The sequence below is a fragment of the Silene latifolia genome, chromosome X, assembly GCF_048544455.1.
Source record: "Silene latifolia isolate original U9 population chromosome X, ASM4854445v1, whole genome shotgun sequence".
NCBI lineage: Eukaryota > Viridiplantae > Streptophyta > Magnoliopsida > Caryophyllales > Caryophyllaceae > Silene > Silene latifolia.
In genome coordinates this window covers 335,634,056-335,650,676 of record NC_133537.1, presented here as the reverse complement: position 1 = coordinate 335,650,676, position 16,621 = coordinate 335,634,056, and the positions used below count along the sequence as shown (strand labels likewise).

The 16,621-nt window shown below is 35.0% G+C and overlaps 1 protein-coding gene across 2 annotated transcripts; it reads right to left on the bottom strand.

The window, feature by feature from the left end:
• Nucleotides 1–3,644: 3,644 nt before the first annotated feature.
• On the bottom strand, nt 3,645–15,709 carry LOC141618983 (uncharacterized). Of its 2 annotated transcripts, XM_074436029.1 has the most exons (15): nt 15,368–15,709; nt 13,784–13,922; nt 13,595–13,635; nt 12,573–12,666; nt 10,794–11,950; nt 9,891–10,022; nt 9,121–9,193; nt 8,651–8,690; nt 8,322–8,394; nt 7,230–7,295; nt 6,932–7,009; nt 5,704–5,876; nt 4,906–4,952; nt 4,234–4,489; nt 3,645–3,995 (listed from the first exon to the last, which is right to left on the bottom strand). In XM_074436029.1, exons 1-15 carry the CDS (start codon nt 15,415–15,417, stop codon nt 3,736–3,738), a joined length of 2,679 nt encoding a protein of 892 aa, XP_074292130.1. In that variant the 5' UTR covers nt 15,418–15,709; the 3' UTR covers nt 3,645–3,735. The 2 variants fall into 2 exon arrangements, with proteins under 2 accessions (XP_074292130.1, XP_074292131.1); XM_074436030.1 differs by lacking the exons at nt 13,595–13,635; nt 13,784–13,922; nt 15,368–15,709 and having other exon boundaries at nt 12,580–12,666.
• Between the last annotated feature and the right edge of the window lie 912 nt (nt 15,710–16,621).

The following is a 16,621-nucleotide window of genomic DNA, read 5'->3' as shown; positions in this document are numbered from 1 at the left end:
ATTGAGTACAAGGTTAAATGAGGAAAGATGATACTCATACACGAGGTGTATGAGTTTTTTCATACACGACCAATGAAAATGCGCCACATTGGCAAACTAGAGTTAACTTGTAGAGGTTAGAGTAAGGTTAGATTAGTAATTTAACATATTGGGTTAATAAGTTAACTATAGTAGTTAACCGTTTTTATGGAAGTTTTTTAATTTGTTTTGACTTTCTTTAATTTCTTTTAATTACTTAAATTTATGTTATTATTTATATTTTTTTTGTTATTTAGCTTTTATAATTATGAAAATCGGTTTTTTAAAAACAATAAAATAAAATAGATAAAAATTGAATTCAATTAATCAAACCTAATTTAATTTACTAATCAAATTGATGAAAACCCTAATTCCCAATTTCGTATTCAATAATCAAATCGAATTCAAATTTTCGATTTCATTTATCAAATTGATGAAAACCCTAATTGTAAATTTCGATTTCATATAATTGATGAACCCTAATTGTAATCGTCAAAATTCAATTAATCAACTGTAATTGAAAATTTCCAATTCATATAATTGATGAACCCTAATGCAATAAACCCAAATTGAATTCAATTAATCAAACCCTAATTTAATTTATTAATCAAATTGATGAATACCCTAATTCCCAATTTCGATATCAATAATCAAATCGAATTCCAATTTTCGATTTCATTTATCAAATTGATGAAAACCCTAATTGTAAATTTCGATTTCATATAATTGATGAACCCTAATTGTAATCGTCAAAATTCAATTAATCAACTTTAATTGAAAATTTCCAATTCATATAATTGATGAACCCTAATGCTATAAACCCAAATTGATTAATCGATTCCGTAATGAAATTGTAGATAAATATTTTGCCTTAATCATAATCAAAATGAAAATGTTTATGAAATGATTAATCGAAAAAAATGAAAAAAAAAAATCAAAATCGAAATGAAGTAACCCTAACTTGAGAAACCGAAAAAAAAAAACAAAAAAATTTGCTGGTAAGGAGATTCGAGCACGGGTTGTTGCTAGTAGAGGGCTATTGTTTGCAAAGAGTGTAGTAACCATCTAACCTAGGGGTATCAGCACGTCAAAGTACCCATTTCAATTCCCTATTATATTGTTAAAAGTAAACCCTAATTCGGTTTTAAACCGTTTAATCAAGATAATTGTTTCCACGATTTTTAAAACTTCCTTATTTAAAAAACTACCTCATTTACAAATTGCCTTATTTTAAATTTTGAATTTCACATTTCCTTATTAGAAAAGATTTGATTGATTTGTGGAATATTTATTTAAATATTTTATCTTATTGTTGAGAGATTTTGGAAAAGATCTTTCAATATTTTATCTTATTGTTGAGAAATTTTAGAAAAGATCTTCAATATTTTTTTGTGGTAGTAGCAATGAATAGAATAGAATAAAAAAAAAAAAATCAATCAGTTTTTAAGAAATTTCACGTTTTGATGATCAAATTGCTTTAATTTGATCGAAAAAAAAAACTTACACTAAAATGGATTTTGATTTGAATGTTCCTTGGGAAGAACAAAACAATGAATCAAGTAGTGACGTCGTTATTATCGATGATGATGTTAGTAACGATGTTGCCAACCCAGACGATATTGACGATGGTCCTGCAATTGTTGAAGGAGGATGGGTTGAAAAGGTCGGAAATATGTTAAACACGGGCGATAATGGCGATTCGTTAGAAGTTAATACTCCAACCAGAGGAATGACTTTCGTGAATGGTGACGAGTTTGCTGCGTTTGCGTACCTATATGCGTATAAAAACGCCTTTCAACTTTTTTGTAGGTGTACTGAACTAGTGAAGATGTACCAGGAAAGAGGTGTCAAGCGCAATGGTATGGGGAAGAAGCAACCTCGTTTCTATATGATGAAGCGAATTAGATTATGTTGCACAATGGGGGCCAATCCGAACAAAAAAAACGGGTTTAAAGACATTGCAAATTTTGAGAAATGCAAATTTGCAATAGAAGCATCGTTACAAAACAATATTTAAAAAATAAAGATATTTTATCAAATGAAACCAAAATTGTTTAAATAAGGCAATTTTATAATTTAAGAAATTTATTGCCTAAAATCAAGCTACGAATATTTTAAAAATAAGGAAAGTATTAAGAGTTTAAAAACGGAATTTTAAATAAGGCAATTATTCGAATTAGAGTACATTAAGGTTTAATGAATTAAAGAAATAGATTCATAATATAATGAATTGTAATCAGTGAATGTATGTGCTGATACCCCTAGCTTAGTTGGTTACTAGTCTCTTTACAAAAATCTAATTGCTACTAATGCCAACCCGTGTTCGATTCTTCACAACAACTTTTTTTTTTGCCCTTTTATGCCTTAATTAGAGTTATTCAATTAATGGATTAGGGTTCATCAAAAAATTTCCCCTTCTTCCCCAATTCGATTTTAAATGATTAATAATTACTCCAATGTTAGGGTTAATTCGATTTTTATTGATAAGGATTACCATTTGATTAATAAAATTTGATTTTGATCATATGAATTAGGGTTCATCAAAAAATTTCCCCTTCTTCCCCAATTCGATTTTAAATGATTAATAATTATTCCAATGCTAGGGTTAATTCGATTTTTATTGATAAGGATTACCATTTGATTAATAAAATTTGATTTTGATCATATGAATTAGGGTTCTTCAACTGAATTAGGGTTCATCAAAAAATTTCCCCCTTTTTCCCATAAATCGATTTTAAATGGTTAAGAATAAGGCTATTCGATTCAAAGAATTAAGTTCATCAATTTGATACGATTTTGATTACTTGATAGAATTGAATTAGGTTATGATTAATGTTATGAAATTAGGGTTCATTAGATTTCGATTATGAATTTTTATTGCTTACGAATACGAATTGAAAAAGAAAAAATTAATTGTTTAAGAGGTCAAAAATAAATAATAATAATAATAATAATAATAATAATAATAATAATAATACAAAAAAACGTTAAAACCAATAATAATAATAATAATAATAATAAATCAAAATATGTAAAACAAAGGAAATTATAAATTACCCTAAATATAGTTAACTACATGTGGTTAGCAAGTTAACTACATATGTGTAATTACTAATATAACCCTAAATTAACTACATATGATTCACTCTAGTTAGCCACATGACGCATTTTAATTGGTCGTGTTACTCGTGTATGAGATTTTCATACACCTCGTGTATGAGTAGCCTTTTCCTTAAATGAGCGAAGTAATTTGTCGCCAATGTTTAACACAACCTAGGTGAGAGCACCAGAAAATAGGATTTCTGTTAGGTTTTGGTTCCTGGTTGAGCTCGAGATTGCTCAGAAGTTCTCTCAGCCATTCTCCCTTTTTCACAGTCATGTATTTGCGTTTTTTATTCTTTATGAGGAGTATTTTTTAATAAAAGGTAAACAAATGATTGAGACGAAGGGAGTTTCATTTTCATATAAGTTACTCTATTTATATTACATCAGTTCAAGACTCGGTAAATATGTGAGCTATAAACTTTAGTAATGTATCGGGTTTTAAACGAAAACAGCTTTCTGAACAAATGCAGCCAGGAAAAGAGTTTACGAACAAAAGTACGAGATATAGGTTCGACACGATATAACCAAAGCTCATTTTATAGCCCATAAATTACCAAATTGTGTAGAAGTTACATGCCAATAAGGCAATAATGTACATGTAGAGACTAGAGATCACCTCTTTAAAAGTTTCTTATCAAATTGAGGGATGACAATCTCCTGACACCGCACGATACCTGCGGCACCACCATAACATAACCATCTCTCACTCCCCTTGTTCATATTCCATCTTACTCTATGCATGGCCTGCAACTTCGGAGGTGGTGCTTCAACTTCACTCTGTGCTTTGTCCTTCAAATCGTTTTTTGTGGTTTTTGTGCTCTTTCCGACATCATTTGCTACTCCAGGTTCAGCATCATCACCATCACACAATGCTGCAATGGAGAGCAGACTTATGTTAATGCACGGATATATCCTATACCGTGTGGTTACTGGTTAGTACAACAATTAGCATTATCAACTATATCAAATGCTCCTGCCCTATGTGTCGGAAATAGCACGCCATTTAGCTTTATTCTATCATATACCAAATTTGAAAAATAGCGAGTCTTTGGCTTCACTAGAAATGAAAATCAAACCATAGATGACAAAAAGAAGGAAATCGTAGCATACCGAGAACTTCTTCAGTTTGATTAGGGTTTTTCTCAGCGCCTTTCTTAACTCTTTTTCCATAATGTAAACCAGATGCAACAGTCCGAGCAGATCTAGGCGTATTTGACCATTCAGTAGCTGACTTCTTCATTTTATGTGGAGAACTTGGTAATTCAGTATTTACTGTAACTGCTGATCCTTCACTAGCCACAGAACCACAGAGAAAGTGTGGTGCCCGATTCCTTATGGGATCTTTATCAACTGCTTTGTGTGTTAGCTGACAAAAAAAAAAGATCAATCTAACAGCAACAGAATGGTTTCGAAATGGAATTCAAATTAATCCAGGCTAGCACATTCTTTTAACATAAAAAAGCATAAATGCATAAAAATTGAAGCTGTTACTTAACGAACCCCTCTTCCAGTCCTACAGTCTGACAGAAAGTCGCACACACTAAAAGAAAGAAAGAAGACCACCGATTTTTTCCATACAAGATCCTTATCTTAATAAATCTGGTTTATTTTGTATTTGACGCAAGTTCTATCCAGTGGCCAGAGGCAAACTTGGCAAACCCTCGTATGACTCATATTTCACAAGCCAGTAACATCACAAACATGACGAGAACAAAGTGCTAGACCAATAAATTGAGAATTTAAAAAAAAAAAAAAAAAAAAAAATCACAAACAAAAGCATACCTGAAAATATAACACAGCTCCATCAGCACAGCAATATGCTACAAGCCCTATAATAGTAGATAATTTAAACCAGAAGTTAGGAAAAGATCACCACATATTTTGCATAGAATCAGAAGAATACCAACATATCAAGTTTTTTTCTATCCGAAAGGATAGCAACAAAAGAGGTTACGTTCCATGAGGAACATTACCGAGCCAAATAGTGGGATTGCCTTAATCTTTTATTCAAAGTAAATAAGAAAATGTACCTAAAAAGGCCCCTTCAAAAGAAGTGGTTACTGACAGATTTCTAAAATAGAAAAACTAATTAGGTATTTTAAAGCCTTAATTTGAGAGTTAACATGCTTTTCAGCAAATCAGCAATCTCTAGCATTACAATATCATATTGCGCTCAGAAGTGCATGCTGAACTGCTGATAAAGAAGACAAATCAAGTCTACTAATTTGGCAATCTCCCTAACTTTTTCCCGTTAAGTCCCTCGCCTACAACTACCTGACATCTCTACTTCCACAGCAATTGATAATAAATCTTATGTTTCCCTCCTTGCTGGTCATAAACTTTATCGCCATGGAGAAGTGGATTTTGGGTGAGCAGCCAAAAGGGTGGGAATGACTGGTGAGATGCCCGACAGGTTGTCCATGAGGAAGCCTGTTGGCAGTGGATAGAAGAACAAGGTGGAGGGAAGAGGAGGAGGAAAATTTATCTTCAAAAGTACATCTAGTCAGTTGAGGGAACTTGCGCCTGCCTTATATCTACATCTAGCAATCATGTTGTATAAACATGCCATATAACACACACCTGTTAGTCGTGACACGTGAATGCTCCATATGGCATATGATGAACAATTGAAACTATGCAATCCTTGCTGCAGAGTTCCAGAAAAAGGCTCTCCTGTGACTGGCACATCATAGGCAGACCGCGATAGGCTTAACATCCTCAGATTTCCATCATCGTAGGTTACAAGGACACATCTTGACATACAAACATATAATGTCAATAAAACCAGAAAGAGAAGATAACTTGAGCAACAAAGCAATAGTCCCATAATAATTTGGGTCAGCTAACACAAGCCGCCGAATGAAACCGTCTATGTGAGTTAAGTAGAGGGAAAAGGAAGAGTTTACAGAAATAAGTAACAGCTACATCAAAACCTAAATCAAAATAAGTTGGGGCGGCCAGCATTAATCGATATATGGAAGAATTCAAGTTCAACGAGAGATGAATTCATAAAAAGGAGGGGAGGGGAATCGAGAGAATTAGCAGTGGCTTCCATGAACAAAGCATGTAAATGCTTACATCACTTCTCGGGAAGTGGCTAGCTGTTGGGAATCTTCTCATTTTTCATGAATGCTTTAAGTGGTTAACTGTTGGATATTTTGACTGAGAGCTATCATCTTGAAAAAAAAAAATAATTTGAAAAGGAACTCTATGGCAAACAACATCCATGCCCATATGTTCCATAAATCTTTTAAGATGCTGTACGCACATTTTTACTTACTAAATGATCGGAGTTCACAGGTCATCAAAACAGAAGGAAGGATATGAGCTTAAGCAGAACACGTCCTTATAAGACTGTCTATAACTGAAAGTATTAGGCCTCTAAAATAATTTATGTTCAGTCAACTCCCACTGGTTTTATTACCAGTCAATTTACCAATCTTGAAAACCGATTTTTATACAATTTATTCGTCAAAAATGTAGGCAGAAATCCAAAGCCTAAGCTGCTTTGAATTACTATCGCTTTCATTGTTAACCTAAAATACTTTTGACTTTGCCACAGAAATGAACTCATCAAACATGTAGAGCAATATGTCACTCTGGCTAACTACCAGGAGACCGGACAATAGTTGTGTGGCTCAACTGTAAATTTGAAGGTACTCACAAAAACAAACAACTTTCATGACATGCAAATTCCATACATCCATCCCAGATGGCCTCTAACATCTCATAAATGGCATCTGAATAACTACAACTAACAAAGCTCAATACTGGACCTGGAGTGGTGTGCATAAAGATTCCATCATACCTTGGATCAGGTACCCAGTCAAGACCATATATAAAACGTTGTGAAGGGTTTGCATCCCATAAAGGCCGGAATGGGTCACTGCAAATACAGAAAGAGAGAGTTACTACACTGAGTGTTGATGATAAACACACCAACATTTTACATTTTCCTTTTAGTACCAACAGTTTTTAATCACACACTCCCATATCAATACCTCCATGCTTTTTATATATTTACTATTCTAACTATATTGTCTAGCAGGTGATTTGCTAGGATGTTATTTCTTAGATGAAAGATAAAGTATAAGCTGCTTCATTACCGCAAGTCCCAAAACTTCACTCCTCGATGCCCAGCGATAACAATGACATTTGAGCTCTCAAAATCCCTGGAAAGAATAGGTTCAACAAGTTTTAAGTAGGACATATCCAAAAAAAATAGACAAGCTTAGCACCTCAAAAAGGTGTACAACATTTATTTTTTGTTTGTTTTAAAACTAATTTGTCGCTTCCAAGTCTATGGCTGCCTTGTGGATCAAAGGGAGTGCAAAAAAACTACAGAGAAAATCGTGTTTTCCAAGATCCGAGTATAACACAAGAAAGTGAGAGAATTCTACGCTCCCTTATCCTAGACAGATGTTGATTACTATCATATGAACCAAAACGATATCCGTCAAAAATGATATTAATGTCATTCTGTCTGTATTTCTATCGTTACGGAGTTTGACATTATGGATGCGATGAGAGATAATGCAACATTGGTGATTGTGCTCTGAAATATTCTGGGATTTCATCCCTGATTGTGTTCAAAGAGAATCTAGTATGAATGCAATGAACACAATACCTTCGTGGCTTTTTCGTGTCCAGGAATGACAATTGGTATTTTTTCCTCATTCATAGGTTTTTAATCAGTACTAACGGGTACAAAAATTAGAAAAAAATATAGCCTAGCCAAACAATTGCTTTGAAACTCATCATATACTTATCGAAGCTGCCAATGATTCAATGAACTTATGTACTGTAGCTGGAATCATAGTGAAACTTGGAACGAAAGATTCACTATTCTTTGGTTCGGATGTGATAGAAAGGAGTACATCAGTCGGTCAGTTCAGTCAGTCAGCCAGCCAGTAGCCATTACATGTTGCGGTAATGGTAGTTGTGCGGGGTTAACTCAATTCCACCAAAATACACTGAAGTTATTTACAGTGGAACCTCAGGTACACAGAAGAAACATCAATAATGGAATTAATTCATAGACCACCATATTAAGAATATATAACTCATGAGCACGTATAAGTGACTACAGAGTCAGGACCTAAACTGATATGTTCTTGGATCTGCTTTAAGCCAGAAATCGGAACTTATAATGAGACAAATGATGAACTACACCAATCGATATATAAATCTCTTCTTACCCGTCAAATGGTGCCCACATAAGGGCTCTAACAGGACCTGTCTCTGCATTAAAACAAAGCAATGGTCTGGCATCTGTCGATAAAAATAGTATCATATGTCAGCAATGCAGCATAACATGAAGTGAGTTTATGCAACAGTATAAACACTGTTCTTATTTGGTACATTATTTTGAATAGCATTCTTAGAATTTTAGGGAAAAAAAGTTGTTATCTCAGGCCTATACAAATAGATGGAGTGCACATCTTATCTAGTCATATAGGCTGCAAATCAAAGACAACGAAGTTCAAAAAATTTCTTTCAAACAGAATTTGATCACAAAGTTCAATACCTTCGAATTGATCTTCTGTGGAGAACTTCCACACAGCAACCTGCATAGCATTTACACTTGTCACATGTGTGGAAATATTTTAATGAAGAAGAATCTTACAAGAAACATTTTTAGGTGGCTTTTAGAACAGGCAGCTAGTCCTGTAAAATAAAATAATCAGGTAGCAACAGAGCCTGCTTCGTTGAAGCCTGTTATGTTCACCATTTTTAGTTCATGTTCAGGCCAGGTATATTGAAAAGCGACTATAAGTCTATAATGGTGAGGAAAAAAAATAAGAAAAATAATTGACGAGTTCTGAAAGGTATCATTACAAACAGAGACTGTCAGACGGTGTCTACAATGCTCATAAAATTTCATAAGAAAATAAAGGCCAGAAAGATGAAACAAGTTTGCGAGTTAAACAGGTCCCTAAGAGGGAATGAGAAGCCTTTCTAATTTTTAAATCATCAAAAATATGATTGAGAAATTACCACTCCATCATGACATCCAGCTAACAGCAAATCATGAGGAGGAGAAGCTGACCATTCCACAGTGAGAGGCATACTGCAAAAGTAACAAAGGTGACTACCCCTCAAACAAACCTTGAAAATATAGTAAGCAGCGTCAGGGAGTGACTACCCAGGATTAACAAAGTGTGAAGGCTCTGACCATGCCTCAATTTCCTCCCTTCCCCTTAACACAGTGAAGGCAACTCACAAGAATTATAGTAAACAGAGCACGACTATTAGTCCCTTGTAAATATAATTAAACTATAAAGTTCCTCCTCGATGGTCTACATTCTACAATATGAAAGCTTCATAACTTTTGCCAGTTTCCAGTTCAGGGCTTTTTATCTTATAAGAGAGAAGATAGAAAGAGGGACACCAAGGGGGTGACACCCATGTATAAAAATACAACAAGGGGGTGGCACCCATGTCCAAAAAGACACCATAGAGGTGACGCCGTAGAGAAATGAGAGATGAATCAGTTCTTACATACAATATCTACATCAATCTTGTTTAAAAATTTGCGAACAGAGGTGCCAGCAGAAAGGAAATACATACATATCAAGCTTATTCATTAGACACAGAAATGTCATGATCTATGATTATAACCTCATGAATAAGAAAACAATATCCAAAAATATATTAGAATAGAGAAAATGATCAATAACTACTAATATTCAATTGACAGATGTTCTATTGACTAAAAATATAACTGCAGTAATTAAAACATTTAACCATGTAAAATCACAGCATACCTCATTCTATCACCATACTTCAACTTTGAGCATCTAAATACTGGCTCCAATTTTGCAAATCGAGGATCAGTATCTTTCCTCTGTCGATAAGCATAGATACGACTAACTACTTCAGGAGAAGGAACTTCCCACCTGCAAACATTACTAAAGAGATAAATACTCCCATGAGAGATTCAATGATACGGGAGAGCAACTAGGACAGGTATTAATAAGAAGAAATACACTATGGATTGATATTGTCAGAATGCAGACGCAGTTCACTAACAAGAGAACCATGACAATGTGACCAACGAAAAGCAAGCATGGGTCCCACAAAGATGGTGTTTCACTTCACTGGCTATTAAATGTACCCACTGACAAAAAAGAATCGAACTTAGTTGTCAGGAAATGGGAAAATATCAGACCAAATATATACTGACTGCGCCAGATGTTTCGTGATTTTACAACCAAAGAGTTATTTTATGTAACCAAAGCCAGGTGTTAGTACTGATATAAATCTCTTTGCTTTTCTGTAACATGAGGGAAAGAGCTAGTTTTAGGTACTAAAATAAAGGGTTCGGCTTTTTAGGTTTACTGTTTCAGAGAGCGCACCGAAAAGTTTCATAAAGTGACGTCCGTTGTTTGATAATAAATATACCAGGACAATGCTGGAGCTCAACCTCCCTTTTTATACAAAATCAATAGAAATTATGGCCATCAAAATACTATATTGTGGGATGAAGACATCCCCATTAGCCCATTAGAAACACAGTGGTCCAAACATGGTCCAATTTCTATCTAAAAAACAACACCAAATGAAAACCATAACTCTAATGTGGTCAAACAAAAACCAAAAAAAAGGTGTCATGATAGGAAAATAATATAAATAGATTCAAACTAGAAGAAAAGACATAGGGACCTTACACTTCGATGGATCCAGTCCCTAAGACAACTGCAAGATAGCCCATTCTGTACTTATTAACAAATTCACCTCCAGTAGGCCGCCATTTTACATCCCACGCAACTTTCCCATCGTGACCCAGGCACAAGACAGCTCGAGGAAGAATATGGTTTTCTTTATCATCACCACAAGAACTCAAATCAACGAGACTACTACCTACATCATGTCCTTGTTGTGTCATCCCATCTTCTTCAAAGATATTTTCTTCAAGCCTTTCAGGCGACGATACCCCACACTCATTTCTTGATGATGTACTCTCGTTGAAGAGAGGATTCTTAAGACACTTTGACTTGCGCCTTGACTTTCTTTTTAAGGATGCAATTGATAAATCTAGGTCACTTTCAAGAGCTTTCTTAGTTGGAATTCTTTGCCTTTTACCCAAAAAGGAAGTAGATGAGCTTGGTAATTCCCCTTCTGTAGGAGAATAATCTGTCATACTTTCTGGATAAGTTGACACAGTGACTTGCATTGATGACATTTCAGAATCAGGGATATCAGCAATTTTATCCCCTTCTGTTTTCTTATTGTTGACAGCTTTGTGTTTGTTTCGCTTTTCTTTTATAGGAACAGGGTTACTCTGCAGGTTTTCATCCACAGTATCTGGAAGCTGAACAGCAAGAGCTGGAATAAACTGGCTTTCCAGAAGTTCAACAGGAGCCTCATCCAATGTGCTCTGACTAGGGTTTTTTTTACGCCTCTGATATGTTATCTGATTCTTTTCTATAACATTCGCTCTAGACTGCATATTGTAATGAACAGCACTTGAAATTATCTGGGAAGCAGGGAAATTTTGTAAGTCATTATCTGCATGAGGTGTGTTTGAAGCATCTTCAGGAAGTGGAACAAGAGCTTGAACTAATTGGCTTTCTGCGTCCACTTCAGAGGTCGTATTTATCGGAACCTTTCTAGGCCTTCCTCTAGGTCTCACAGGCTTGTCATCGACCTTCTTTGCGAGGGCAGATTTTTTATACTTCTGTTTTGTGCTCTTGACAGGAGTTTGCTGATCTTCATTTGTTGTGTAGTTTAAAAGACACCAGATTTGAACCATCCCTCGACCTTTAAGAGGAGCTCCAAGCTTGTGGTATGTGGAATCAGGGGGATGAGCAGCCACGGCAACAAACTGATACCCAATGTAATTAGATTCAAATAAGCCAGATAATATGAACAGACAATAGGAACTCGAAACAAATTCCTCTATGATAGTATTTATATTTATTAATGCACATGAACATAATGCCTCTCTCTCCCCCCTTACCTCAGCTAATTGAGATCACCACTCACCATTATCCTCCCTTCCCAACCATTCAACCACCGTCCAACCCATCTCTGACTTTCATCCCCCTCTCTATAACCTTCATCCCTTATCCCAACTAAGGCAGAAGACGGATTGGATCCAATCCAAAGTGCTAGTTTGGATCAAATATACACATTCTAGATTCCGTAAAGCAAATATCCATATCCGATCCTCATATTTCCGATATCTAATATTCGGCATAAAAAAAAACTCAAATAAAAGTTTGTAACATCGACTATTCGTCATTTTCATGATGAATTTATTTGCCCTATTAGTCCATTATGTTTGATTGAAAATTAAGAACCACTTACCTATTATTCTGATATATGACCATCTCTTAGGTCACTTAGAAAAACATCAGTTTGAGTTCAAGTAACAAAACATTCCAGGGAAAATTTTAGCAAATTCGAAACTGGAGGAATTGCCTGATCAGATGTCATGAAAGTACCTCATACTTTGTATCAAGTTCTGTTCCTTGTTCTGCCCTTGGACACCAATCCAATGCCCAAACAAGTCCACCAGTATATAAAATAAAATCTTTCCTGTGATAAATTCAACATCATGGGCAACTTTAGCAACTACAAAGTATTACAAATTTACAAAGTACCAGAATGTTACAGGTGGCCATAAAAAACCATTAATCGTGAAGAGTAGGGAAGTATGAAATAAAATTCAGATCGCTCCAATATCTACCACTTCATAGATACAACACCACCACGCAGCAGAATCTACACAAGAAATTCAAACTATATGCAGTTTAACCCGTCATAGTCTAGAGCTAGTCAAGAGGCCCAGGTCTCCCAGTTAAACATTGTCAAAATACCGCAGTTCAAATAAATGCAAATATTTCAGATTTGAAAATAAAACTGACAAGTTTTTTAAAAAGAGAATGAGCAGACAGACAAAAAGTAATACATGACAATAAGGGCATTAAGAATGTTCAAGTGTGCAACAACAAAAGCCAAAAAAAAAAAAAAAATGAGATTAGACTTATAAGAATGCCAGGGGTATCCACAAGAAAAACAAAAACAGCAAGTCAAATTCAATTGTCCAGGTTTGACATTTACTCCTTGAAAGCCTAGACTGTAAAAATAATCAAGTTGGGTGCGAAATAATTCAGAACTTTGTTCATTAAAGCACATTTAACCGTATGAATTAGAATGAATACCTAAACACTATGGAAATAATAAGTGAAATTTATATGTTATAAAACCTTTGATACCATTATAATTCTTAATTGCATTATTAAAATTTAAAACTAGTATGTTATTAGTTCAAAGAAGTATTCATCTGATATGACAACAAAATATGATCTCCAAGCCCCGGGTTATACCAGGTCCCTACTAGAATGAAATTTTGAACCAATGTTGGAAGTATCACATATACGCAAATATCAACAAATTCAACCAAACATTCTACTAGTAACCAGAAAAGTACAAGTAATTATACAAGCCTACATATTCAGCATACCTAGACTGAGAAGAAATCAGCGAATTAGCCCCTTCCTCTGCCTGAAACGCAGAAACATGGATTTTATGATCAGGAACACTGAATACAATAAATATTACGAGTCTAGGGTCACTAGTCTGGTACATAAAAAAATATCCATATACTATCTGAAAATTCAAAGCTAACGAGTAATTTTGGAACAAAAATTACCTCCAGACTGCATTTTGGCACCTCAGCAGCTGAGAACTGAGATAAGGTTATCTCATTTTGAACTGCTGTATCACTAGAGCATCCAGTCTCAGGTGCAAAGCGTACAACTCTTGGTTCATATTTAAAATATCTCCACTCTCTGCAGATACAAGTGTAAATCCATGAGAGAAACAATGCCGATAGTCAAAACAGGTCGGAGTAGAAGAAAACAATAACAGACTTTGATAATGCCAACTTGAATCTTCCGGCTATTTCCATCATATACTAGGATAATATCCCAAAAGAAGTGAAAATAGAAAGGCTGTAGTCTGAAAAACGACGACATTGGAGAAGATGTTTGGTACATGATAGGGGAAAGGGAAGAGCTGTTGTCAAGTCATCAACCGTGTAATTTACACATGAAGATAGTGAAACAAAAAAATCTAAAGTAGCTTAGCTTTGCTCGTAAACAACAATTTTTTTTTCTGAAGTAGCTTAGCTTGAGACGGGATACAAATGGCCAATTTCAACAAAATTGGCTTTAAGAGCGTGCATTATTACAGCGTTTAAAAACAAAGTTACACACCAAGCAACCATACAACAAAGATTATCAAACAACGCAGAAAATCATGAGCAACTGGTATTGTTTTCTGTCAGCCATTTAGGAGATAGCATCACAACAGTAAAAGCCCGAACAAAAGACAATGAACCGAGTATTTGGGACAGGGAGAAAATGATTTCTTAACAGCACTGCTCCCCTCCAAAATCCTTGGATTCCTTATCATTCTCAAACATTATTTCCACCCATAAAAAACGCTCAAAGAAAGCTCGCTCATCCAGTTCTCACAATTTACTTAACAAGTCTAATCTTAAGCAATGGGCCTCAGGCTTCAGCCTTCTAGAACTGAACTCCATTATCGCGAAAATCATCAAAATGCAGCAAAAACCAAACATGAAGCTGGTGATTTCATGGATAACTCACAACTACTACACCTTAAACTGCACTAATAAGCTCTGAATAATAGGAATAATTATAATAGTTGGGCCTCAACCATCACCTTAAGGTTTTGGTTGAGATGGACCATCTATCATGGTATCAGAGCTAGTGTGACCGAAGGTCACGGGTTCAAATCCTGGCAACCTCAAAACTCCTCAAAAACTCGAAGTGGAAACCCAGCACACGGTACGGAGCCGGTGCACAACTAACCACTCTTCAAGCCCAACAGGCATTTGAGTGAGGGAGCGTAATAGGAATAATTATAATAGTTGGGCCTCAACCATCACCTTAAGGTTTTGGTTGAGTTGGTTCATCTATCACTGAACACCCACAATTCCCAATTTCCTCAATTTGCCGCCTGCGCAAATTCGCTGTGAAGAGACTAACCAACGGTTTATACCATAATACAACCCGAAACCTCGAAAATTCCAATAGCAAAAATATGAAGCTATCAAGATTCGAACTCGAAACCTCAAGGACATTAAAATTAAACTGATCATACACATCTGTAATTAAAAGTCTAAGCCGATGTTTACGGCCTAAGGGGCAAAGGACACACGTTAGAAAAACCGTAATAAAAAAAGGGGGCATAAAATAGTTAGCATTACCTCAGAAAATTGATTGAAGAAGCAATGCGTTCAATTTCAGCATCATCCATAAGCGACAGTTAGACAAATAATACAGTAGCAAAGTGGGTTTACAATTTAGAAAGATGGAGGAGTTGAAGGAGAGGGATATATATTGCCCAAATATTTTGGGTAAACTGGGATTCGAACCTAATACCTCATAGGAATATCAATTACGATATACCTTCACTCACCAACTTTACCAATTAGGTGCACCTAGTAAACGGATCAGTCGAATCAGGTTCGAATTGGGTTATTTTCGTGTTTGTAAGAAATCGTGTTGGTTATTTTCGAGTTTATTGTTATCAAGTTCTTTAGGAATAATATGTTTGCAATAATCGTTCAAGTGTGGTCATTTTCGAGTTTATTGTTATCAAGTTCTTTAGGAATAATATGTTTGCAATAATCGTTTAAGTCGGGCCATATTAGTGCAGGTCAGATCCTCACACTGTGTGTTGGGTCGGGTATGGATTAGGTCATTTGGGTTCGGTTAATTTTCCAAGGTCTACAATTAGGCTAAGATACTTTCGATGAATTATTTTATACTATTATTAAGAGAAAAATTTAGTGCTTTGATATTTTTGGCTCTTGTTTATTTGAGAGTAAATGTGACAAATAGTTCTTTCAATTTAGTTCACATTCATTAATTTTGATTCGATTTTGAAAAGATATAAATTCCTACTTCAGACACGTTATTTCCCGTCTAAAATAAGACGAACCAAATGTAGCAATTTTACGGTAAAATGTTACTATTTTATGATAAATTGTTACCATCGTTTTCAGGGTAAAAAGTGACAACTTTAGTTATAACATTGTGTCATAAATAGTTACATTCTATTAAAAAATGGTGACATTTGATTCGTCTTATTTTAGACGGTCTTAAGCAAGACTTTTCATTTAAAAAGGAGGAGAGCCAAAGTGGACTATTGTCAGTTTTATATTAAGTGTAACCAGATGTTCAGTGGACGATAGTGATCTACTTTTATACTCCCGGTCATTTATTGTTCTTTTTTTATTTTGGGTATCTCAGTCAATTGTTATCCTTTTTATTTTAAGAATGAACTTGATGAGCAATTTGATCATTCACATTCAATTTGGTTCACTTGTCATTTAGTAATTGGTTCACTCTTCTTTCCTTGGTCTTTGTGCTAAAACCAAAGGACAACAATTAACTGGAACGGAGGGAGTATGTTTCATCTTGTGCCAGATTGCTTTCAGCTTGTGTTTTGGTGGTTT

What these genes read in the sequence shown, in the direction of transcription:
- LOC141618983 (XM_074436029.1), bottom strand. Translation starts at nt 15,417, where the DNA reads ATGGATGATGCTGAAATTGAACGCATTGCTTCTTCAATCAATTTTCTG. An exon ending in TGCCAAAATGCAGTCTGGAG is followed by an intron (nt 13,636 to 13,783) that starts GTAATTTTTGTT and finishes TCTGCGTTTCAG; the next exon opens with GCAGAGGAAGGGGCTAATTC. An exon ending in GACTGGGTACCTGATCCAAG is followed by an intron (nt 5,877 to 6,931) that starts GTATGATGGAAT and finishes TTGTATGTCAAG; the next exon opens with ATGTGTCCTTGTAACCTACG.